Genomic DNA, 27,522 nt, shown 5'->3' with positions numbered 1-27,522 from the left:
CCCCCTTCTTCTTGTGGCTTTTATTTTGAAAACTGAGATTAACATGCCTTCTTTGAAAACAAGCACACACACGCACACAGGCATACACACACGCACGCACACGCACACACACACGCACACACACACGCACACACACACGCACACACACAAGGCGGAGTTTAGCGAGGACCTACGTCGGTGTCTCAGTTCAGTGCAGGGTCTGCTGCTGCACAGATTCAACACACACAACTATTGTGTTTAAAGGTACTGAAGCGTGTTCCAGTGAAAAACAGGTCTGTAAATATGTAACCGTACATGTCCGGTAACAGTCGTGTTTCCACCGGGAGAAGAAAGATGGACTCTGTTGTGAAAAACACCCAGAAGAAGTTGTGGCTCCGCGGTCTGCTTTGGTGGTCGCTCCTGCTCGAGCTGGCGTCGGGAGGTAACAACTTTTCGACTTTTTTTCAATGAAAACAAATGAAAGATAAACTAAAATGGTGGCTCTTTTGATGTCGAATTGTTAATACTGACGCCATAAAATGACATTAGTTACCAAAGACGAATTTCTTCCAGGTGTTGTTTGTAGTTTACAGAGGAAATTGTTTCACCCTGAAAGCTACTTAAGATTTCCAAGGTGATAACTACCATCTTCAATGGTCATAACGAATTGAAAAAAACAGCTCCTACCTCGTTTGGATGGATGGGATTTCCTTCATGAGTAGGCTGCAGCACTATTTCTGTATCATCATGAGCATGCATCTAAAAGTAGGCTGTAGTATCACCTTACACAGGATTGTTAAATGTTTTCTGTGCGTGATTTTGAGTTGCTGTAGTGGTTCACAGGTCCTTAATGTTAACCTCAACAGAAGTGAATAAATTGTGAATGGGGTATGGCTGGTTGATGTTTGGCTGCAATGTTCATCAAAGACTCAAAAGAGAATTTAGTTGTAGCTTTTAAGCAGCCTCTGCATGGGTCTGATAATATCACTGATTTTCTCTATTAAATGTCTTTAGGTCATTTCTCGCATGATGCACTGCTCTTACCTTATTATAGTAGGCAGCAGAAATGGGACTATGATGCCTGTAGAACAATAGGACTGTGGCAATAATGGCACAATTAAATAAATAAATAAAACAATGGACAGCTGCTTTGAGAGATCTAAAGGGAAAAATATGTTTTTAATGAGTCACAGCTTCAGATGTACATTGTCCTCTCTGGTTGATGTGATTCCATGCTTGTGTCATGTAATTCAATGTTCATCCAGGCTCGGCCCCTGGGTATAATCAGGAGTTATTTCATTGTGACTCACTCTCACCATATCCTTCATTGAAAAATAACTACAGTATAGCCATTTGTTTTACTTCAATGGATTTCAGAATATGTGTATACCCTTAGTATTATGAAACTAGCCTTTGCTGAAAACAGCCACGTCGCATGCTTTGACCATGCATCATCAACTGAGTGGCATGACAGTCAACTAAAAAACAGAGAGGCACTTCAGTCAAGTTGCATCTCTGATCTGTTGTATAAACTGAGCACACAGGCAGTGACAAGCACTGGTCTCCCCCCCTCAAATTAACTGCAAGCGGGTGTTCGCTAAAAGGTCACTGGCTTTGTTGTTGAAAAAAAGGTTTGTGAAATCTCACCAAAAAATGTCCTTGACCCACAGAAACCGCCCCTGCAGACATGCATATTACAGAACAACCACAGTCAGGTGTACACAGCTATGTTCATGAGTGGGAATTGTTCTCGGGTACTGTGCTCTTTCATTTACATACCCTCCAAACTTATCCATATTACATATCCATAGCCTTTGACTATGTCATAAATGCCACATCTGAAATGTGTCTTCCATTTGTATTCAGCTTTCAAAGAATCCAGTAAACCGTGGGCTTTGTTTTAACCAAACATGACGTTCATTTATGTGACTTTAACATCACAGAGATGACACCAAAATACAATTGAGCATGCATGTCCATCCTTGTGAATTTAAGGGAAAAATGTCATTGCATTCCTCTCGGGCAGTTTTTCGAAAATGCTTCCTCCCTGTTAAGTTCAAAGATCCAGTCAGACGAATGAACATGACGTTTAAATAAGAAAGGACAACCAATTCCGTGCGTCTGTCTTGGGGTCAGAGTAATGCTGTGTGCCTGTGGAAAATCAATTTGTTTATTTCCAGCTGTATTTAGCAGTTGCTAAAGGCACAATACATTAGACTGGTCAGTTGAGGGCAGTTTATTAAAAGTAAACAAAAATCACGGAAAACTACTATTTTTGTATCTATAAATAAATATCTATTGATGCGAATACATTGGTCTTAAGATCTTTAGAGGAAACATTTTCAAGCTTGTGTGGCCTTTATTTGATTTCTCTGCCGAGGTCTTACTCTGTATTTGAATTGGTACTAAACTGTGTTATTTTCTGGTGGGCACAAACAACACCCAAAGCTGGCTGTATGGGGAAATGAGATGGAGTCAACTATGTGAATTTCACCGGAAAAGATGCTAGCTTCTTAAAATGGAAGAAAGCTGTCTGACTACAAATATATTTAAATGGGTTAAATAAATGATTGACTTTTGATGAAAATACAGGCACATGTTTTTGTTTTTTTATAATAACGTTAAAGGGTTAAAGGCCTGACAACTGCCAGTTGATTACACGATTAGTCAATTAATAGAACATTTCTATTTTTGATAATGAATTAACCAACCAAGTCTCTTCTCAAGCAAAATCAATTCAGAGAAAAGATAGACTTGAAATAACATTTTGAATAAGAAAACATGATATTTGCTTGTAAAATTATGTTATAAATGATCTTAATTTGCCCAGATAAGATTTGGAATGTTCTCTTCAATGTTAAAACTGACTGTGTTTCTGTCTAGAAAAGAAAAGCAGATTAAAAAGATGGGTAAGAAAGGTATCTTAAAGATACCAAAACAGAAATATATTTTGTAAATATGGGTGATGCACAAAGACTGAATTTGAATTCAGGCAATTACTAAGAGAAAACCCAGGGGATGAGGTGTAACCATAGACTGTATATATAACATGTATGTTGGGCTTAAGCATTTATTCTCTTTTCTTTGCTATTAGGTATATTTTTCTTTGCTGTTAATTAAAATATTTGATAGTAAAAGTATTTTAAGTAACATGTTACTTTGATTTTGTTTTTCATCCCTCTGCAACCAGCCCCTGTTGATGGCTGACTGTATATCGATGTGGCTAAAGGGCAAATGTTCATGCTTAACTGCTTTAATTGAGTTAATTTGTACTGCACAGTTAATAATACGGATTGGATTTGCAAAGAACCCATTTAGTGCATTGACTCTTTTCAGGAATAACAACAATGCATTAACTCGCATTAACTCTATATAGCCTTTGGTGTGAGTCACTTTGGCACATTAGCAGTACTACAGTCCTGCCCTGGGTCATGATTCACAGACCAATCAAATGTGCAATAGACATGTTTGTTCACACGGGCGAAGGTGTTTGTTAACCTTTTGAATATGCGTGGGAGCTCTGGAGCTCATTAAAAAGCTGAACTGGTGGTGCCTGGGCATGAAGGCTTGGATGAGAAAGCGAGTGTGTTAGGCCAGATTACAGGGTGATGTGAGATGGCTGGGAGGTGAGGTAGAAGAAACAGCTGGGACCGTCAGCCACGTTGTTTCTGGAACATGAGGCCACGGACAATGTGGAAACGTCAGAGCCTTTCATGTTCAGTTTGAAGGTTCCTGTCAGGGCAGGGCAGGCCCAAACATGTCCGACTCCCTCCAAGCTCACCTCCACATCCTTTGCCTCAGTTTGTTTGCTCCTGTTGTGGCGTTAAAGTCAAATACTCTTAAAATTCAGTTATGTGATTCCTACGTTTTCGGACACTTTGTGGACTTTCTCTTAAAAATACAAACGTTCAGAGACAGAAACCTGCAATTTTCTCTCAATGCACAGGCTGGAGTTTTGTTCCATCCTTAAGGTGGTGATTATTCTACATGTAAGTGCTTCATAATTGCACATTTGTTGGACTTGAATGCATGTAAGTCATCATGGTATAAACAAAGCAGGCCCACCAGGAAGGCTCAGCTCAGCAGAGGATCTAACAAGCATCCTTTTAAATCTGGTGAGGTATAATTTGTGCAGTGAGTGTGCGTTATGAAGCCCTGTGTTTATATATGTGTGTGTTTTCCATGTACACAGACTCTGCTCCAGTGTTAAAGAACAACCAGAATGATAATTAGCTGACTTTTACATCTAAATGTCACATGTTGCCTTTATTAGGACCACTATGCTTGACTTCCTCAGCTTGCTACTGTACTCTCTGTTGCAGTTCTCTTTCATACTCGGAGTGTATAGCCTTGATTTAACAGGCTGCAAAAGAGAGTGAACACCACATTTGGATACATATGTTCTCCCTCTTGTCTCTGTTTGTGTTTTTGAAATAACCCTCTATAACCCTCTCTGATGTCTCTTTCTACAGCTTCCTTCTACGGTGACGGCTTTGTACAGCTCAAGGCAACAGAGTCGTCCGACCATAACACGCTTCGCATTCGCTTTCGAACCTCCAGTACCAACGGCCTGCTGTTTCTCGCCGCCGGCCAGAACGACTACTTTCTACTAGAGCTCCATGCTGGTCGCCTGCAGGTGGGTACATCCATGGCCTGAGCACATGAGCATATGTGTTCATGCATACATGAGCACCCACATGCACACACGCATATATGTAAAGGAATACAACACACACTGATATCTGTGCTTGACCACATGCACGCGTCGAGAAAGACACACTGAAGACTGTAAGCTATGGCTCCATCACAGTTGACAGTGTCAGTCACTCCACAAAGTAACACAAGAAGACAAGCCTGCATAGTGCGAGCTGAATGTTAGCTCCATACCAGTCACTTGTCACAGTGGAAACTAGGAGATTATGAAAGCAGCACATCTGTGTGTGATCATTATGCTATTGTACTTTTTATGTCAGCCATATGATTTATGCCTTGATCCCAGTGCAACACACATTTGCCTCCCAACATTTGAATAATTTACTTGAGTTCTGTATTTATGCACATGCTTGCTTTCTGGTGCTATAAATAACTAACACAATGTTATATAGGGCTGCAACTAATGATTATTTTGACAATGATTAATTTTTATGAATGAATTAGTCCATGAAATGTCAACACTTTTTGGAAAAATGTCATAAAGCCCAAAGAGACACATTTAAATGTCACGTTTTGTCTGGTTTTATTTCTAGTGCTCTTTATACAACGTTATAAACAATATTAGTGTAAAGAGGCCATTCTTTACTTAATAATATAATAATAATAATACATTTAATTTCTAAGCGCTTTTTCAGGTGCTCAAAGACACTTTACAGTGGTGATAAAAAAAAAATACTGTCCTTATGTGAGACATAAATTAGTCTGCTTAGTGCTTTTTATTCACTCAAAAGAGATGCCACTGAAATGATAATAATTTTAAATAATTGAGTGTTTCTCACTATTTCTCAAGGCAATTATTTCATAGATTAATAAGCTTGTTAAATCCAAGTGAAACTGTGTGTCAGTATTACAAAAAAAATGGAATCTTGCGCTTTATCCAAATAAATAAACATGACATTTAATACACGTTTGCCAAGTCGGGTGCACTATTTTTAGCCTACAAGACAAACCCTGCTTGGAGCATTTATCAGTGAAATACATTTGTCACCTGGAGACTGTTTCTAAAGCATCCAGTAAGCTGCTCTGCAAATCAACATAAAGAATAGACAAACATACTGAAGAAAACCTTTTTAATATGCAAACACATACATGGGAAACTCAGTCTTTCCTGAGATATGAATTCTAGCTTTGTGCATCAAACTTGAGAACATCTATTTCTGTTCGAGTTTTGCTACCGGGAATAAATCACACTGACAACTGTGTTGCAGTGTTGTACTTCAGTGAGCACGAGGAGTGAACTGCTCTTCCTTGTTCCTTAAACTAGCACAGGTCACCAAATCATTTTACGTTCAATCGCACATGTTATCCTCGGGCTTGGGGTCTCATTCCATGTGAGTCAGACTTGAGCGCCTCTCCCTGGAAACCCTTGCCTGAATAGCAGGGACCCAACAGCCAGCATGTCTTGACAAGCATGTCATCTCAATGCAGCATTAGTTGGAGATGGTGACATGATGCTCACATAGCTGAAGGCAAAGAAATAATAGTTCTCTTCCTGTTTTAAATCACAGACAAAGCTCACTGAAATAACAACCGGTGTCTCCTTTTCCAGGTGTCACAGTGTCTACAGTTCATATTGAATTATTATAAGTCATAGGTTATATCTAATGATATAAATATTATTTTTAACATACATGTATTTTTATTATCATACTTCACAGTAGCAAACTGTAAATTACAGTGATGTTGAAATGTATGTCATCATAATAATGCTTGATGAATATTTAAAGCATCAGCAAAGTATTAACAATTCAACTGAAGTAGTTTTGAATGTCGACCGAATTGAACTTCAATCCATCCAAAAGATCTCTGGACATTTTGTTCAAAACCTTAATTGTTAACATCAAGATGACCTTTGAAGAAAAGTTAAGGGGTAACCAAAGCAATTCATCTAATAATGATTAAATCAATGTGGACCAACTAGTCAACAATGCCATTCGTAAATGCATGTTGCGAGGATTATAGCAATGAATGTGTATTCTAAAATGATAAATGTTAATTTAAATGGATTATTCTTTAGATCAGTATGTGGATTTACCTTTTGATACGATGTAATGAATTAAAATCCTTTTTTTTGTTCTTCTTCTCTTAGCTGAAGCTTGACCTCGGATCAGGGGAGCTACAGTTACAGTCAGAGAAAGGCACCCAGCTCAACGACCTGGCCTGGCACTCCGTGGAGGTTCGCCACGTGCAGAACAACGTAACCCTGACTGTGGACAAGAACTCTCAAACTGGTCTTAAGATTCCAGCCTCCAATCATAATCTCGACATTTCGGATGGGCTTTTTGTCGGAGGCTCAGGAGGCCTGGACAAAATGTACCTACCCAGAGACCAGATTGGCTTCCGAGGCTGCATGGACGAGGTGGTCTTCAATAAACATGACTTGTTGTCATCACTGAGGCCATATACCGGATTCAAGAATGTCCATGAGGTTTCTTTAGGCTGTAGTCCCCAATTCTTTGCCACAGAGGAGGACCCTATCAGTTTCTTCAGCTCCAGGGCTTACATCTCTCTTCCAACCTGGAACACCCAGCAGGAAGCAGTTTTTGAGTGTGTCGTGCACACTTCAGCCAAAGAGGGAATTATCCTGTACAGTTCAGCCAGAGAGGGGGACTTCCTGGCTGTGGAGATTCAGGAAGGTTTGCCAGTGGCCATTGTTGGGAAAGGTGGAACCAAAACCGAGCTTCGATCACTTACATCAATTTATGACAGGAAATGGCATACTTTGAAGTTGCATTTCAGATCTGAAAGCCTCGAGCTTACTGTTGATGGAGAGATGGTGAGAAGCAGCATTAGCTCCCAGTCAAAGAGGCTTCAGCTTAAAGGTTCTCTTTTCGTTGGAGGTATTGATGACGGCACCAGATCAGAGGCCAGAAAGGTGGGGCTTGTCTCTGTGTCTGGTAAGCGTGTCAGAGGAGGTTCCTTTAAAGGATGTCTGAAGAACATTGAAGTCAACAGAGTGAAAACGGGTCTTTCCAATGCTGTAGTCACCAAGGATATCTCAGTTGGTTGTGAGCCAGAGACAGAACATGAACCATCAACCACTGTGAGTCCAACAAGTGCTGCTGGATCTCTTTTTCACTTGGTAACCCCAAGACCGTCACTTCAAACTTCCACCCTCGCAAAGGGCTTGGACAGAAAGTATGGCTCAAACTTTGTGCAGTTCAAAAACCTTGTGGTCCCTGAAGGTGGTCGAGCATCCCTCGAGGCCAAACACATCAAGGTGCTCTTAGACTTCAAGAAGCTTGGCATTCGACAGTCTCAGATTGTGTTCCAAATTCGGGAGCAACCAATTCGGGGTCAGATAAGGCTTGATGTCGACCAGGACCAAGAGGAGAACACATTTAGTATGTTGGACCTTTGGCATGGAAGAGTGATGTATATCCATGGAGGCTCCGAGGAACCAGATGATTTCTTCATGTTTTCAATTTATTCGAGTAGTAGAAAGCAAGTTCCTGATTATCTGAAGGGCAACAAATTGTACCGTTACAATGTTACTATGACACCTACCAACGATGCACCTGAATTGAGTCTCCCTGAAGGTAATCTCTTTGTGCTGTTGGAGAACTCAAAGAAACGCCTCACCACTGATGTTCTGAGGGCCACAGACATTGACAGCAATTACACCAACCTTGTCTTTTCTGTGCTTGGAAACCTGAATGCTGATGCAGGATATTTGGAAATTGAAAACAACCCGGGCAAGTCAGTGCCCTCATTCTCATATCTAGACTTGGAGGAAGAGAAGGTGTTCTATGTTCACACAGGAGTTCGAAACTCAAGAATAGTCCTTAGAGTTAGCGATGGGGAAAAAGTTAGCAATACTGTGGTTTTAAGGGTCATGGCTGTAGCACTGGAGTATAAGATTGCCAACAACACAGGCCTTGAAATCATTCAAGGAGAGTCAGCTATACTTGGTTTAAAACAGCTGGCTGTGCAAACAAATGCTATAAAACAAATAGTTGACATCCGATATGATATAATTGAACCCCCTCAGTATGGAGAACTCCAGAGACTTCACTCAAGCGGTGAATGGAGGCATACTGACTCATTTTCTCAAAGACTTCTTGAAAAAGGGCGACTAAGGTATGTTAGCACTTTTCAAGAAGTCCAGACGTCCAACGTGACCGATTACTTTAAGAGCAAAGTTCACGTTGCTGCAAGGGCAAACACTGAAATACTTTTTCCAATCACTGTGAAGTGGGTGAAGTACCACCTGGTGAGGAATGTTATAATGGATATGGATAAAGTTAGAAAAGTGACACTGGACTCAGACAATCTTTTTGCCACTGCGGAAGGTGTGGTACTCTCAGAGGATGACCTCTATTTTCGGGTTCTCACCACACCGAAGAAAGGGAAGCTCCTGCTCGACACCACTATCTTGACCAAGAACTCAACCTTTAGCCAAAGAGATGTAACTGATCAAAAAGTACATTACGAGCTGGTTGACAGGCCTTATGAAGACACAAGTGACAGGTTCAAGTTTCAGCTGGTTTCCAAACATGCTGAGTCACAAAACTATGACTTTCGGTTTACTATTAAAGCTGATGTCAACAGCGTGTTTATGAGAAATGATGGTCTCTCACTTATCGAGGGAGAAAGTAAACTTATTACAAAAGATGCCCTGTTTGCAGAGACTTTGAGTACAAAGGATATGTTCTACACAGTAATAAGCAGCCCAAAACATGGGAAGCTATCCCGTATTACTCGATCAAATTCCAATGCTAGCTACGACAACATCTTAACCTTCAGTAATCAGGATATATTGGAGGAACGGATAATGTACATCCATGATGACAGTGAATCAACTCAAGATAATTTCACTTTTATAGCCTCCACCAGCCAAGAATTTAAATCCTCAATCACAGAAGATGAATTTGGTTCCAAAGAAGGATTGTTTAACATATCAATTCAGCTAGTTAATGACCAAAAGCCGGTACGTGTTATTGATAAAGTGTTCCTAGTAGTAAAGAATGGACAGAAGTTACTCACTATAGATGATTTGCGTTATCATGATACAGACTCTGACTTTGATGATGGCCAGTTGATTTACACTCGACGTGGAATCCCGATGGGAGATCTAGTGCTCGTTAATGACACCTCTCACCGGCTGTTCCAGTTCCGACAGAAGGATTTGGAAGACAAGCGAGTGTTGTTTATTCACAAAGGTGTAAACATGGGCAGATTTGTGCTCTTTGTCTCCGATGGAAAACACTTTGTATCGAGTCTTTTAGACATCAGTGCACAGGACGCTTTCTTGAAAGTTGGCAACAATACTGGCCTAATGGTTCAGAAGGGCCAGTCAGTAACCTTTTCCACCAGTAATTTTAGTATTGTTTCAAATTTGGATATCAGAGATGACCAGGAGGTCGTCTTCAAGTTGGATGAGGCCCCCAAGTATGGAGGACTTTATCGCAATGAGACAGAAGTGGAGTTATTCTCACTGTCTGACTTCAAGAATGGGATAATGTCCTATCGGCACAATGACAGCAAACATGTTCCCGAGTATTTCAACTTAACAGTGAAGGCAAAAGGTCTTGAACTTGCAGTGAGGATCAATGTGAAAGTGTACCTGGAAAGTCATCAAAGGCCACCCATTGTGCTGCATCACAACATCCTACTGGTGGAAGAGGGGAAACCAGTGAAGATTAGCGAAGCCAAACTAGAGGTGAGTGTTCCATTGAAGATGAAGAGACTTTTGATCATCAATTTATAATATGGTGCATTAATATGTAACAAATGTAAAAGCTAATACCATAGTTATTCTACTCATGGCAAGTTTGACCTTTTAATTACGTTTTTTAAAGTTCTTTTTGTTCAGTGGTTACTATACCTCTTCTTTAAAGACGTGATATAATTTAATATAAATACAAATAATAATGTGCATAGGATCTGAGCACAATGTTTCATTTATAATGTTTTATTTTATTCTAAAAATAAAACATTATAACAACCTTCTTGTGGTGTTGTTTTGGTGTCATAATTAAACATTGTTTCTGTCATGATCTAAACTATAATTAAAAAAAAACATATTTCACTAATATTACAATAAAAGAGCAGTATGTACTGCTTTGGTTTTCAGGGCTTCTTAAAAACTCAAAACATAAGGCTCACCAGTCTTTGTTTTGCAATGATGCCAAGTTACATTTAGAGGAAAATAGAAATTAAACCTTACTGACGCACAGAACATTTTCAATGTACTGTAACCTGGGAATATGTTTTCTAATGCTGCAGGTCACTCACGAAGACAACCTGCCATCTGAGATTGTATTCACAGTCAAGCTAGCCCCATCTCATGGCTTTATCCGGCGTTTTACCGATGCAGAGGAGCGCTACATCGGAACCAAACAGTCCCCTGTCAGGACGTTTACGCAAGAGGACATTAACAGTGGGAACATCCAGTACATGCAGGCGGAGCCCAACAAAACGAACGACACTTTCATCCTCGATGCTACCAACGGAGTGACTGATGTCAACGGCATTAGGATGTCTATTGACATCATCCCACGCCTCATCCCAGTTGAAGTCTTCAATTTCACGCTGAACGAGGGCGCCTCCAAGGCTCTTACTGAAGATGTGCTCAAAGTCACCAACAGACACTTTTCTGGAAACAACTTCCTGTATAGTTTGACTGAGCCCCCGCAGCACGGTCACATTGAGCACTCTCGACATACCGGTGTGGCCATAACCTCTTTCACCAGGAGGCAGGTGAGACACTCCTATTTTGTGTAGTGGTATATTTTTCATGCCCTCAACACAAAACACACAGAAGTCATTTTTTTGTTGCCATTTTACAGGCATAGAATAATTTAGTGGAGAGGGTGTTTTCTCGAAAAATGTAAATATCATTTCATTTGAAGGCTTCATTAATGTATAAATATTGTTGTATTAATTATGATTGCAGTACGTTGCACTAAAGCAACAAGGCTCATGACTACAGGTATATCTATAATGTCTGTAACCTAAATCATCCATATTTAAATAACCAAATTAAAATGAGAATAAAATAGCACTACTCGGGTTATCTCTCGGCCTTGCTCCTGTCGGGTTTGTGCTCCTAATTAATTAGTCAAATTGTAAAATGCATTGAGTTGTTTTTTCGTTCCTATATGTATGTGCTGACATGGACTAATACTATTGGCTTGAGAGTCTTTAATCATTATTGTGTTATTGACTTGTTTTGCAGTTCTATTCTCGTGTGCTCCCTAATCATTTTAATTATCTTTAACTAGGTGGAACAGGAATTCATTTACTACGTTCACGACAGCAGTGAAACCTTAGCTGACAACTTCACTGTGATGGCCAACGACCCGGGCCTGAGGAAGCAGAGTGCGGCCCAGACGGTGCATATCCAGGTTTCAGCTGTCAACGACGAGCCTCCTGTTATAACAGCCAACAGGGTCCTCAGGGTGAGTCGCCACTGCTGCTCTATATTTAAACTCTGGAAACAAAACCTTCTAGCAGATCTGGCACCATCACTTTGAGACAATGCTCATGTGGGCAGTGTTGCACGTTACCATGGCTGGCTGGCTGGATTAGGGGAACTATGTCTGCTATGCGGAGGAGGGTCCAGAGGGGCAGGCTGCACAGAACAGACTTTTACATACATTTGGAGCTGAATGTTTTTGTTAGGAAAGCATGTTTTTGTCTCTAAGGTGTTCAAATGTTGCTTGTCTTCAAATGAAACACTACTCTAGCCCTAATTAGTGGTTTGATTGCCGGCAATGCTGCTTCAGTGAATTTGAAGTGGCTTTTTTACATATAATGCGTTGATTGCACATTGTTTCAAAGGCTTCTTATGAATACAAAATTGTTTATATGAAAGGAAAATAACTCACAGGCATTACATGACAGAAGGTCTTGCTGCAGAAAAATGTGTCGCTTGAATTTAGTCAATTTCACAGGCATCCTAAGTGTTGAGTGGCATGGTGGCATGGGCTGGAAATAGAAAGGATTGTCACCACGTCTCCCCAGTTCAGACCAGTTTCCTCAATTTCAAATCACTCTTCAATATGAGCTTATTCAAAGTAACCCTGCTGCTGTTTGTGGAAAGCTCTTCTACTCACAATCACTGTAATTTGGGAAAGTAAAGTAGGATGAAGTTGATGTGTTTAGTCGAATTTGCCGAGCAGACAGGTCTGCTGGAAAGTATAGGTCTCTATTGTCTGTGCAGCTTTGCCCTAAATGCCTCAAATTCCTCTGGGATCCTGCAGACTCACAGAATAGCGATTTCTAAAATTCCCAGCACTGAAGAACTTCAGGAAGTCAGTTGAATTAAAAAGGTCATTAATTAGAAACCTGAAGAATATTTTTGAAAAGGAGCTGTTTATTATATTTGGTGGTCACTGATAAACAAGTCTGCACATATTGATGACAGGTTACAATTAAATGTAATTTAATGATTTTATCTTAATGTTGTCCACAAGGTGGCTCTCTGCCACTGCTCAAGATGAATTTATACTGTGGAAGATATGGAGAGCTTTTCCTACACTCACCTTTTATTAATTCCCAAATAATATTTCAAAAGTTATAGTTTTGAAACAGTTTGTGACAAGTAATGTGACAGCGATTTTCTTTACATGTTATATAAGATTGCACATGCTTAAATGTGAGATCAAATACAAATCTGCTTTAAAAAAACTAAAACTACAGACACAACCATAATCAAATCATTTCTGGGTTAAACGACAAAAGGTTGTCATGCCAAGAAAGAACTTAAGTTATCCTTTTTGTAATGCAGAATGAACCACTACAAATGTTTTGTAGTTGTGGCGGTACAATCATTTATGACCTTTGACTTATTGTGGTCTGTGGTGGTTTGCTTCGATGCATATACATTTTTTTTTTTTAACTGTTCCGGTTTTAAAGTTCATTTAATTCAGTTTGGTATTCATCTTAATTGACATCCTTACATCAAGAGAAGGCTTCAGACCAAGCAACATGTGATTGGAATCAGTCTATTTAAATCATTTCATTTAGAGATGTATTCATTTTATGTTGAGCAGGTTGGATAAAACCACCAATCTAACAGTTCAACACATAAACATCAAAACATTCGAGGCTATGCAGTGACAGAGACACAGGAATTCTGTTAAAGAAGATCAAAGATGAAAGCGTGGTGAAGTTTGTTTTGCTGAAACCTGACTGTCATCTCCATCACTAACGCTACCTGCTGAGCATGACAAGCAGCAGACATCTTGTCATGTTTGAGGGATTGATCTTGTCTCCAAGGGGCCTTTGGTGCAAATTGATCTCATGTGTCTTTTCTTTGAATTTGGTGAGTCACACTGATGTTCCCCAGACGGATCCCGCTGTGACTTCCTGTTAAAGGGGGATTATTGGAGGAGTAGATGAACACACACTCACAAGTCTTCTCATGTGGGAACTCTTCTTGCTGTGGGAGCGGTGTGATGTGTGTGGTGTCCCCATGTGGTGGGTGAGTGTGTGGTTTACAGGTGCTTATTAAAAAAGTACCCCGTGCTTCTGTTCCAGTAAGTAACACTTACAGCCAAGTGAGAGGCCAGCTCACTTCTAGTTACACCTGAGTCTTTCATTTTGTCCTTTTAGCATAATTTTAGGGCCATTTAAACTCCACTGTCCCCCACTATTTTGAGTTTTTAAAAGGTAAAACCTGTCCTCAGATTCTCTCACACTTGTGAGAGGCTCTACATTCTTGTAGCATTTTTTGTTGCCATCACTACTCCTCTCGCTGCATTGCCCAATTCTGCATTTTGTGATCACTGACATTTATCACATAAACCAACATTCAGAGAGCAGCAGTGGAAACGTGCGAAGTAAAACGCTTGTTAGTTCCTGTGTGAAGAGAGATGTTACTGTGCTAACACAGTTTATAAATAATACACTTAATATCTTGTGGCTGACAAAACACAACAGAAAAACAGCCTAAAAAGGACACCCGCTATTGAAAAAAGGACCGTCTTATGATACTGTATATAGGAATATAATCCAGTCCTTGAGCTCCAATCGGTGTGGTTTTTGAGACCAAACATTAACATGTATTTAAGATGCTATAATAGATGTAGATGGGTGATGTGAAAGATACCCCATTTTATTGACAGCCTTTAGACTTACATCCCTGAGGTTCCCCTCAACTCTACACAACATCATTGTTTTTGTTTTTAAGCCCACAACTTTACGGTTTTGGCTTTCCTATCAACATCATTTCCAGCGACAGCAGGCAGCTGTTTTGAGCCAAAAACACAACAACTACAAAATCTCACTATTCACCATCTCACTCAGGATTTAACGGAGACCAACACATAGTTCAAAGGATATTGAATCACATTCACCAGGTGTCCAGAAAAATAACTCAATATCAGAGATAATATTGCCTTGTATCTGCTAAATGTGTTATTTTCTTTCAGTGTTAACTGGTTCCCATTACCCTTAGTGACCAAACATAATAAAAAGTGCTTTTCATACCAACTAATATGACATTCAAAATGAATAACACTAATTTAGGCCTATATATGCATACTACAGTATGTAATTATAGATTTGAAGCATGCATTGATCAACAATACTATGTGGCCTTGTGTCACGTCTTAATAAGATACCTGAAAAGAATGGCACTATTGTGAATGTTATTAGTATAACCTGTTCTTTTTCTACTATGACAAGTCAAAAGCTATCGAGAAATCAGATTACCATATTTTCATGATTTTCTTTGAATTTCCTCAGTAATTACAGTGGAATCATAACTTGTGTGAGGGACAATGACATGTTATGTCATAGTTTCCGGCCCAGAGAATAGAGACTCGTGCTTTGTTGTCAAGTGTCTGCGCGCTTCAGTCGTTTTGTGCTCTGTGTGTCAATGAGCTCCTCTGTTGCTTCGCGTTAGCTCTAGACCTTTGAATTTTCATGGAAGCAGGACCTTAACTGTGCCTCACCAACACTGCAGCACACCCAACTGTGTTCTACAGTGTGCACCGCTATATTTAGTCCTGAGATGGCCCTTATTTCGAATGATGTTGTTGAACAGGACTCGAGTGATATTCTTCCATTGGTTGTTATTGTCTCACTGTCTTTAGATGCCTCATCAGGAGATGATTTTTATGGCAGTTCTGCTTGGTTTAATGCTGGACTGCACAGTTGGAAAATGACAAGAGACAAGAAAAGGAGAAAGAAAAACATGTGAAATAGCCTTGGAGCTGGACTCACACCCACAGCATCCTGGGTTCATTGTATGTGGTGATGAATGAGGACGTCATAATAGCTGTTAACGTTGGCCTTCTATTTGTCATGCTTCCTTTCAATGGCATTATATCTGAGCAGAACGTAGGTGTTACATAAATGTGGTACATGAGTAATAATCCTGTTCTCTCATAAATAATGCAGGTCTTTTGTCCCAATGTTGGGAAAAATATGACAGTATTTCATAACGTCCATCAAAATAAATGTCAAACTGGCAGATGTTGTTATCTTGCCCCCACATCCTGTCAAACAAAAATGTTTCCCCGGAGGTCTATATTTTCACAGAGATTAAAGGTGACACCTGTGTACCTGTCCATCTTGTGTCCAGGTTTGGGTGTCCTCGGTGACGGAGATCAGGCCGGAGGATCTGAGAGCGCAGGACCGGGACTCCCCCCCCGAGGAGCTGCACTTCATGGTGATCCCCCCCAGCAACGGTCACCTGGCCCTGAAGAGCGCCCCCATGAAGGCCCTGCTCAACTTCACCCAGGCTCACATCGACCAGGGGCAGCTGCTGTTTGTTCACAAAGGTACAATCTGTTTTCTATGACCTACTGAAGAATTAACACCACACAGGGCTGGAGAAGACACATTTTGAATCAGGAATTGTATTTTACATTTACAGATAGCATACAAACTGACAACAGAAGTGAAAGAGGTTTTACAGGAGGGGTCAGGAAGCTGTACACGTATATAATGAGTCTCTCCCCAAATTAGAAATTACTAAATCTATATTAAAAACAGGTTTTTGTGTGTGTTGTTTTTTCTGACAACAGTCTCGAAGAGGAAAATCCCATTTGCCAAATACGGGCGATCCATTCAGTAGATCTGTATTTGTTAATTTACTAATATCATATTGTCATTCTTTGGTGCAAATGAATGATTCAAACACATGGTATTGAAAAGAAACAATAAGATGTATTTGATATTGTAGTTTAGTTTATGTGAGGTTTTGATGTAATGAAAGTTGAAAAATGGAACATGGTATTGAGCATCAGCCATACTGATATATATTGATAATAGAAAAGTACTAGATTTAATATTGGCTCATGTAATGATTTGCTCTAATTACAACAAGTGTCTTTTTATTTTTCTTGCTCACTTTGGGTTTAAAACAATCATGGCAAAAGTTATTCATCTTTGTTTTTTAGATTCAATACATCATGTTGTTGTTGTACCTTTTACGTCCACTAGAAGATGCTGTTTTCAATTCTTTAAAGTGTGATATGTTTTACATTTCACAACTCACATTGAAGCATAGTCATCTGCAAGAACAATTGTATTTTGATTTCTTGCAACACTAATACAGACAGACTGGTTTGTGGTAAATAGTCTGGGAACTCAGTTTGATGTTATCAGTCTCAGATCAGGTTTCTGCTTACTGTTCTGATTCCTATCCACTTCTTTCTTTCTGTACTTATCCCAACAGGAAATGTAGCAATGACATCGTGTGTAAGAGACTTACCCTAACCAATAGGTTGAAGAATGCATTTATTTTTTACACACACCTACACAAATATTATTAACAAATGTTTAGTTCAGCATATCTATTCCATTGTTGACTAAGAATAATCATGTTTAGCTTGCATTGCAGTTTTTCTTGAGACTAACATTAGGAACGCTGACTTAGTGCTCTTTTTTTGCACATTTTGCAGAAACCAGACGTAGCTGATAACAAAACTAAGATGTTGTTTGTTCCTTGCAACAGTCATCCTTCAACTTTGCCTCTTAGTCTTCTTAACAGCTTTTCATTGTTTTGTTTCATTGCATTTCCAGGTGCCATGTCTGGAGGATTCAACTTCCAAGTGAACGATGGTGTGAACTTCACTCCCAGGCAGATCTTCAGCATCACTGCCAGATCCTTAGTTCTCAGCTTAGAGAACAACCGTCCAATCAAGGTGTTTCCAGGTACATCCCCCCCTCTGGTCTGAGTAGAGCCTATCATTTCAGGATAATGTTCAATAGTTTTAAAAACTCTCAAACAAATCTAACAATGTGCTAGTCTTTCTCTTTGATATTGTTCCTCTTCCCATGTACAAACCACACTTGCTTTTTAAACTACTCATCAAGCTCTGCCTATACTTTTGTATCCGTGTTTTATCCATTCTCACAATATGAGATCACCAGATTTGTTCATGTTGAAACTAATCGGCTGCTCTCATGATGAACTGAAACTACTTATTTTCGTCCGTCTCTCAGTCATCCTCTCTCAGAGGCAATTTTTTGCTGTATTGATTTCCTCTTCTCTGCTTCCATTGTTACGGCTCAGCAGGAGATTTGTGTGTGTATGTATGCATGCGTTTGTGTGTCTGTGCATGTGTGTGTGCGCTTTTCCTCTCATTTGCTGTATTTAGTAGGATTTACCCTGCTTGTATGTTCTCCAGTCTTAGCTCAGAATCCCTTCAGTTAAATAATTTTGACTTTACACTAATACCAGACTGGTGAATCCTCAGACATTGCTTCATGTTTTGATATACACTTTGCTACTATTAGCATGCTGGCTTTTGTCTGTGTCCATAAACGCATTTCACGATTTCCCCGAGATTTCCAGTGGTCTGGTTTGTGAATTAGAAGGGAAGGGTATTGTGTAGGCAGCAAACTGCCAACTGGCACGCTCTGCTGATCTCCCCCGCCACAGGGTGAGTGGGTACTTGAAAAGCTGTGCCACTGTCTGTCTGAGGCAGCCCTGTTGGTGCTGTGTGCCAGGCGAGGCAGAAGGGGGGGGGGCTTTAACTGACAATGAAGGGTTTTGATGGGGTGAGGGGTGACGTTAAACACTTTCACACAGTGGAGGTGAGATGAATGTTTTGCTTTCTTCTTGCACAATCTTTAACTCTCTGTGCAAAGACTCCTCACTAAATGGTTACATATGCCTTATTAAGAAACCAGCGTTTACCTAAAAGCCTTCTGACAGGAAGTCATTGTGGTGTTGCCTGGAAATACCATGGAAGATTTCTTGATACAAGCACATTTCCTTCAACGTCTTTTTGAATACCCAGAACTTCTTATTTGTAAGTGTTTTTCCAAATGGAGACATGCACAGATGGTAGAAGTGATCATTTTTAAATTTGGGGATAACTAAGGGTGTAGATTTGGTGTCAAAAGTGTACGGCCGAGAATTTAAATCTATGTTTAACAAATGATTTTAAGTTTCTGAAAAGTGTATGGTGCAGTAATCAATTCAGTTTATTTTCCAAAAAAGAAAGTACAAGTACAATCATGAGAAAGAGATTGATATGTGTTGAATTGGATACAGCAGTACACTTCTCAGCAGTATTGTCTGCAGGTCTTTCTTCCTTTTAGCCTTCTTACATCCACAACAAATCACCAATAAAAGTCTGCCAAGCACTTAGCAGCTAATTTCTTGTAGCACAATTTAATTTCTAAAACCATCCTAGAAGAAAGTTTGACCATTTTTATTCATTAAGATCTTCTTTCATCTGGACTGTGGTACACAATAGTACAATAATAATGTTGAAAAGAGAGATTTTAGGAAGAAAATAAATGTGAAAAAGAGTATTGTGATGCCTTAATGATATTCTAATATGGATTATCACACTCCCAAATTGCTTTATCCTTCTAATCTCTTTTCATCATTATCATTTGAAAGATATTATCCCATATGCCTCAAAAACATGACCTTTAGTTGGGGAATATTTGTGGCCTGTTGTTTGAGCACTGTGTTTGTAGCATGTTTCACACATTATTTGGCACTCTCAAATTCCCAATGTGGCTCACTTAAGGCCGCTACACACCCACCTGAGACCAAAGAACGTGTACCGAAGGCGTCCCGACTTTTACGTCAGCTACGTCGCCTGCGTCGGCTACGCCACCCGCCTACGCCACCCGCCTACGCCACCCGCCTACGCCACCCGCCTACGAACACACCGCAAATACTTCAGTCGACGAGTGGCAATAACTGTCCTTACCAGCAGGCAGCGGTAGTGTGAACAGCCAATCAGAGTGATTGCTTGGGCCGACTTTCTCTGACCTCCCGCGGCCGATTCAACATGTTGAATCGGCCGCGGGAGGTGTGAAAAGGTGCCGTAAAGAGACGACGGTGCGGGACACACCAACCTGAGTAGGGCGCCGCGAATGCCCGACTGCCTCCGACGGCCTTTGACTCCCAAAATCGGGTTGGTGTGTAACCAGCTTTAGACTCGCAAAGACTAAACTACAGGACTTCCTGTGAAGAAGTATTTTAATAGTGTTTGGCATTTTAATGAGATGCCTGTGAGCCTTTCTACATTTTACATCTCTATGTACTACCATCATAAAAATCCTGAACAAAATATCTGATAATATAGTAAACACATCATGTGCCGATTAAGAGCAGGACAGGTTTTCATTGTGAACAGACAAGAAAGTCGGTTTCTCCCTCTCCCTTTTTAAGAGGTTCATTTCCCATGAGAGACAGTCATGGATGGTGGGAGTGCTCACGATATGTGATGAATGAATTCACTGTGCTGAGCCCCTTTTCCCCTCTATCATTGCCTTTCATCGTTTATCTGCACTCTTCTTTAGGATCCTCACAATCTTCTTATGGAAATCTTATGTAATTCATGTTAAGAGGAAAAAACGCTCGCAGCACTCCCCGTCATCATGCACGGAAAATTACTCTTTTTACTTTTTCCCCAAGTGGAAGATTTCCGTGCCTTCAAGGAGCTGATCCACTTTTAATTTCTTGTTTGGATTTTATATAACAGCCTGCACTGCAGTTGGACCATTGTGTAAAAGCCTGTGATGTCTGCAGTGCCGCTTTAATTTGACACTTCAAAGGGCTCCCATCGGTCTATTCCAGTGCATTTTTTTGCATCATTTGGTGTCAAAAAGATGTGAAACGCTTCCAGAGGGGAAAACGTGCAACATTTGATGCAGCCACAGATTTTAACAGTGTGGTGACAGCTAAACGGAACACCAGACAAATACAGCTAATTCTCTTGACAGATATAGTTTGATGATCAATTATCTAAGCCAACTCACCAGCATTACTCTTAATTGAATTTCACGTCTCTTCCACAGGCTCTTCAACTCCAATCACAAATGAGGACTTACAAGCAGTGACCAATGATATTAGCAACACCTCAACCCGCATCATTACATTCAGTTTGATTCGGCAGCCTAAACTTGGGCGTCTGGTGACGAGGCAGCCTGACAATTCAACAGTGGATATTTCCACTTTCACACAAGACATGGTGAGTGAAGTACTGGAGGTTTTCATGGAATTAATAATAGATAGTCTGCATCCTCATTCAATACATTTACTTTGCACTTCTTTAGCTGAATGGACCATGTAAGGCTTTTATGCAATCAATTATTGCTGATGGTTTTGTTCTGACACAGTTAAAGCTGTGAAGCTCTGTGCACTTTATTTACTGCTGAGCATATCAGATTTGAATTAATAATGGGCTATATACAAACTGTACATCTTTCAGAAAGGTGATTTAGGCTACTGAACTGTTCTGACAGTCGATCGAGCCATTAGTTCACTTTAAGGATGGCTAATCTGCATGTTGTGCAAATATGTTGATGTGAATTGATTTTGGATCGTGGTTTCTCTGAAAGATCTGTGGTGGCTTTTACTCTAGGTGGACAGGAAGGAAGTGGTGTTCATTCAAACCCCCATCGAGTCAGTGGGCTGGGAAGCCATGGACTCCATGACCTTCTCTGTGGCATCATCGCCTACAACTCTGGACAGCCAGACCTTCAAAATTGACATTTCCTATGAGAATACCGGACCTGAACACAACACAGTCTTGCTCGCAAACAAAGGTATGAACAACAGTATAGCAAGAGCTGATAAGATGATAGGAATAATATTATTTTTAAGTATTGAGCACAAAAAGAAACATATGATATATGAAAGGTTACTGGATTGTCAAAGGTATTACAATTCACACTGGTGGTAATATTAAAGGTGCATACTTATTTTCCTGCTAATCCATCCAGTAGTTGATCAGACATTTCAATGAAAATGACAAATATTGAGTTTGAAATGGCGCTAGTGGTAAAGTCATGAGATGCCCGCTTATCTACTAGCTACCACAAATGTCTTCCTTTTGATTTAATAGCAGAAATACTTCAGTCTGGAACAAATTGGTGGACCCATCAGCTCACCAAGAACATATTGGAGCACACTCTGAAACTCTGAAGCCAAAAACGACATGTCAACACTAGAAACAGCATATACAAAAGCTTTGTTTTCAGTGAACTAAAACACTGTTTGGACAAAAGGCCAAAAAGGCATAGAAAAAACAATGTTTACAAAAATAGCCATCAACTGCCCTTTAATCTGCCATCCCTAGAGAAGAATGGCTAGAAAAAAATGTTGACTATGCTCTTGTGTTTGTTTTGACTTTAAAACGTGTAACACTGTTGTCCTTGGTGATAAGTGTTATTTGTTTTGCTTGGTGCTAGGTGCTGAGGTAACAGAAGGGGAGAGTGTCATCATCGATGAATCCAAGCTGGATGCCTCTAACCTGATGTCCAAGCTGCCGACACCTCAGCGGAGCTCCCATGAGGTCTGGTTCCAGGTGACCTCTCTGCCTGAGCATGGTGTCATAGTGGTAGGAGAGCGAAACCTCACCAAAGAGAAACCTAACTTCTCCCAGTTCATCGTTAACAAATACGGCATTACCTACAAGCACGACAACTCCGAGACAACTCATGATTCTTTTGTATTCAGTACATGGTTAAATCCTAAGGGGAAAACTGCTCAACGTCCCCAAGATGACATTGATATCGTTGAGGAGTATTTTAACCTCACAATCACACCTGTGAACGATCAGCCACCTTTGCTAAAAACCAAAGCTCCAAGTCTGAAGGTGGTACAAGGAGATACGGTAGCCCTCAGGCCTGAGAACCTCAAAGTTGAAGACTTAGACAATCCTCCCGGTGATATAAAGTTCTCTGTGATTAGCAAGCCAAACAATGGCTACCTAGCTCTTGGAGGACATTTGAATGAGTCGGTTGAGACCTTCACTCAAGCCCAAATCAACAATGGAAGTGTCTATTTCATCCATGATGGAAGCTCAGTGTCAGGGGTGTTCTACTTCAGTGTGACGGATGGCCATCATAAACCAATATATAAACTCTTTAACCTAGAAGTGACGGAAATCACCATTTCTCTAGTAAACTACACTGGATTGACACTTGAGCAAGGCAAGACCTCAGTATCCCTGACCCAACACAACCTTGCTGCTGAGACCAATGGGAGAAACTTCACCATACACTACCAGATTACAAAGCCTCCACATTTTGGCAAGCTTTTGAAGGACAACCAAGAGGTGACAACGTTTGAACAGGAGGATCTACAGGCTGGAAGGTTGTCCTACCACATGATCTCCCTTTCCTCTGCAGAGGACAGCTTTGTATTCACTGCCTTCACTTCAGAGGCAAATGTGACCAATCAAGTGTTTAACATAACAGTCAGACCTTTAATCCAGGTTGGCAAAGGTTTTAGCATTCCAAATGGTATTGCTGTCAAACTCAACGCTGGCTTTCTTAATGCCTCTGAACTGGCTAATATCAGTAATAGTGACCCTACATTTGAAATTATCTCCCATCCTAAGTATGGGAAGGTTGTTTGGACAAAACCTAAAATGTCCAAGAAAGCTGTACCGGCTGAGTCCTTCACCTTTCAGGAGGTGATGCAGGAGATGTTAGCCTTGCAGCTGAATGCCAACATGACGGGAGTTCAAGAGCTAAATGACTCACTGGTGTTCGTACTGAAAGCTGATAACGTCCAACCTGCTAAAGGCGAGTTCCATTTTACAGTTGTGCCATATGATGCGGCACTTTTTCCAACCACAAAGAGTCCCGTTCCAACCACATCATCTGTTCCTCGGACTCCAATCCACACTTCCAGAAATGGGACTGCTTCGCCCGTCCTGTTGACAGCTTTCCTCTCCACCCAGCAAACAAGCAAAAACCAGCAAAAGGTCAAGGCACGCAACCGATGGGGAAACTCCAACAGAACTAGCATATTTAGCACGACTCTTGGCAAGCCCACGCAGGGAACAGAGGACTTCCCCTTTAGGAACACACCTGTACGCGTAGAGTCCTACCCTCAAAAGACCTCCAGTCCGCTCCTGGTCATCTTACCACTGCTGGCCCTTCTGCTGCTTATAATCATCTTTGTAGTCTTGGTTGTCTTTCTTCGACACCACAGGCATCGGAGAACTTCCTCATCAAAAGAGACCGCTTCCACTGATGTTCCAAGCAGTCAGTCCTACCGTGGTCAACCCCAGAGGAGCCCAACAGTTCCCACAGTGACTGTCACTCCATTAAACCCCAGCTGCCCAAATAGCCCCTTGTTTGATCGCTTATTGACGACAAATCAGGGCTCAGCGTATAACACTGTTGATTCTAACATACTTTTAAGTTCTTGGAAGAACGGTTCCCCTGCATCATCTTCCGAAATGATTAGAACCACCACTCCCACTCTGCAGAGGAATCAGTACTGGGTATGAGCTTTTACTAGCCGACTGGAAACTATATCCTTTGCAAAATACTGTTACTTGTTTTGACAACAAAAGTGGTTGTGTACTCAAATAGGGTGGCGATAAATTGTCTTCAAGCTACATTAATTAATCTTTTTTTCTATTCATACCAAAACAAATTGGCATCTTGTTTAAGGTTTTACTTGTAGTAACAAACCTTACATTTCCAAGTGTTCAGCTTCATGGAGCCTTTTAGCTTCTTTTAGCTTGTGGTTAGCAAGTAAGGACCAATATTGTTTTGTCTGAGAGTTGATATGGGCTAATCCAAATGGTCACAATATGGCCATAATGAAGCACTCTTGGCTAGATGCATAATTAGGACTTTTTCTGATAACGGTTTAAAAAAAAGAACTAAAACAAAAGACCATACAACTGTATGTCAAGCTTGTGCTAGCTTGTTTTGAGGTGCTCTGCCCCCTAGTGGCCCAAAAATGATTGGTGCAGCTTTAAGTAAGGATAAAACAGATACCCTTTTATTGAGTCTCACTGGTTTACAACCACTGCTGTATATTGAGTTGGAGGGACAGAATTTGTTCAGCATTGAACATTTAAAAAGTGATCATCATTGTGGTCAATTATAACCTGTGCTTGGTAATCACTCACATTGTTATCTGGTCCTCATGCACGATGAAGTCTCTTCCATTATGGGTTATTATGATCATCAGAGTGGAAGGTGGTGCTAGTAGCGGCTTGAAACTGTGAATTACTAAGACTGACACTGGCACAAAGATGTATAGTCGAAGCATTTCAATTGATTGTGCAGATTTTATATTGTTGTTGTGTATTATATATCATAGTATATTAACTTTTTTAACTCAGGTATTTAGTTAAAGGTGGGGTAGGTAAGTTTGAGAAACCGGCTCGAGATCGCTAGAATTTGAAAATACACAACCGGAGAAAATCTGCCACTTCCTTATAGAGCCCCTCCTCCAACACACACGAACGCGCACATGACCAATGAGGGCACGAGATAAGTTTGTGCACAGATGGAAGGCTGACAGGCAGGTAGGCCATCCAGTTATTTTAGCCGGGCCGGCTAAAATGATTGGTCGTGCTTTTTACAGTATTACGGCTTCCACAGATGACATTTTTGTATGGATTTTTTGTCAAAGCACTTAAGATATTCATTGCTATCGGGATGTTAAGAGCATTCCATGGAATATAACAAAAAGTATATCTCGAGCCGGTTTCTCAAACTTATCTACCCTACCTTTAAGTCCTTTACTCCATGTTACCTTTAATGAGGGTTGCATGTTTTGTCAATCACTGAGATCTTTGTTTAACATTACAGGGTTTCAATATGATAAAAGACAGTTTTGTCACAAATGGCTGAATACTGAAATGAGACATTTAAATGGTTTGTTTGGTACTACTATTACCTGTTTTTAATAGCGTAAACAAATCCCACTGCTTAAAATATTAGCACTGTTTTTCCGTTTTTTACATTTTTTTTATCGTACTTATTATTGCATATTATTTAAATAAGTGTGTACAAAAAATCAACGCCCTGACCTTAAGGATGACACAAATCTACACTGTAATTTACCCGATTTCACTTCAGTGATTACAATTTTTATTTTAAGTTCATTATGTAATATATCTACAACAACCTACTGTTGAATAGTTTGGTGGTTCCACATAATTTTCAGGACATCAAGCAGCTTATCCTTAAACAGACAGGCACAAGAAGTGCATTTTTTTTAAATACTGACAGTCCTTTCGTGAAAATAATTACAAATCACTGAGATTTTCTTTGACTGAATATAGTGCTGGTATGTATACTAATGATTTACCTGATAAGCCTGTTCCTTGACATAATCTACTTTAAGCCTTGGTGGTTTTACACTGTAATGATGTAGCTGCTGTAAATGAAACGTACTGCTCTGACAGGTCCTGGCAAGCTAAGGGAGATGAGAAAACTACTGAAATATGTTATGAAATCATTTTGTACTGAAGAGAAGTGTCTATCCAGTGTATTCCAGTCTCATCTGAATGATGTAACCTGATGTGTATAAGAAGTGTCATATTTATTTATACCATGTTTTTAATAAACCACTATCACATTTTTGTGAGGAATCAGTTTATGCTTCCGTACAGTAGCATAATCATAGTTTGTGTGTGCGTCTAAAACCGGTGCAGACTATTACAGGATTCATTAGTGTCCAAATGTTCCCTTTTTTCTTGTACTGAGTTTTTGGTAAATAATGTAATGTCAACCTGTTCCCCTCCTCTCAATGATACTTTTCCTGTTGCAACAAAAGACACGCTGCTCCAGAGGACCAATAACAAAAAAGATTGTCATCATCACTTCTTCTAGTTTCCTGCAATTACTTTAATTGTAGTCTTTTCACACCCGAAAACAAAAACATCTGCAGGAATTTGTCACATGATCCACAGTCAGGTGTTGTGTGTTTTCCAACTCATTGCTAAGAATCTGAGTGAATACCCAGAAGTTAATAATGTAATGTGATTTGGAAAAGCACATGGATCTTTTTCTGTAGCTGAAGCTGCTGTGAGTCACTCCACATGACTACTGGAATCACACGGAGAAATCCATGGCTTGTCTTCCTGAACCCAAACCCTAATGATGTATGTCACATGTGCCCAGGTGTTAGTTACAGGCTTCAGTTACCATGAAGAATGTAAATAGTTTAACCAAAACATTTACCAAGCACAGGATCCGTACACAATGGAAGCTGGTGTGCTAAATGGTCGTGTTGACAGTAAATGAGCTAATGGGAAGGGTGAGCAACGGCATCACAAGTGAGTTGCAAACTTGGCACAATGATGTCAAGCCACTGAGTCCACTGACAGGAACTCCACTGCAAACTGTTGTTGACCACAAATTGTTATTTATTTAAAAGGAAATTCCAGCAAAATTTAGGATGAATAACATTTGAATTGTTCAGGAGAGTGCAGATTGACAAATTTAGATTAACTGAAACAACAGTTACATTGTTCATCATTCCTGTCTTCACCAGCTACTAACAGGATATGTTTTGTCCCAATTTTTCAGATCGGAAACAACTTTACTGGCCAAACTGTTTGTTTGCCAGTGCCAAGAACAAATATACAGACGGATACAAATATAGACAAAGCTAAACAAAGACGATAAAAAACATGA

The 27,522-nt window shown here is 40.2% G+C and overlaps 1 protein-coding gene across 1 annotated transcript; it reads left to right on the top strand.

Moving 5' to 3' along the window:
• Positions 1-205: 205 nt before the first annotated feature.
• On the top strand, positions 206-25,297 carry cspg4b (chondroitin sulfate proteoglycan 4b). The gene is made up of 10 exons (XM_034118698.1): positions 206-421; positions 4,452-4,615; positions 6,782-10,354; positions 10,921-11,394; positions 11,919-12,095; positions 16,229-16,427; positions 17,674-17,805; positions 20,920-21,092; positions 21,486-21,669; positions 22,315-25,297. Exons 1-10 carry the CDS (start codon positions 295-297, stop codon positions 24,366-24,368), a joined length of 7,257 nt encoding a protein of 2,418 aa, XP_033974589.1. The 5' UTR covers positions 206-294; the 3' UTR covers positions 24,369-25,297.
• The last annotated feature ends 2,225 nt before the right edge of the window (positions 25,298-27,522 follow it).

The sequence above is a fragment of the Trematomus bernacchii genome, unplaced genomic scaffold (genome assembly GCF_902827165.1).
Source record: "Trematomus bernacchii unplaced genomic scaffold, fTreBer1.1, whole genome shotgun sequence".
Lineage (NCBI taxonomy): Eukaryota > Metazoa > Chordata > Actinopteri > Perciformes > Nototheniidae > Trematomus > Trematomus bernacchii.
The sequence above is the reverse complement of the archived record's forward strand: the minus strand, read 5'-3'. Positions and strand labels throughout refer to the sequence as shown.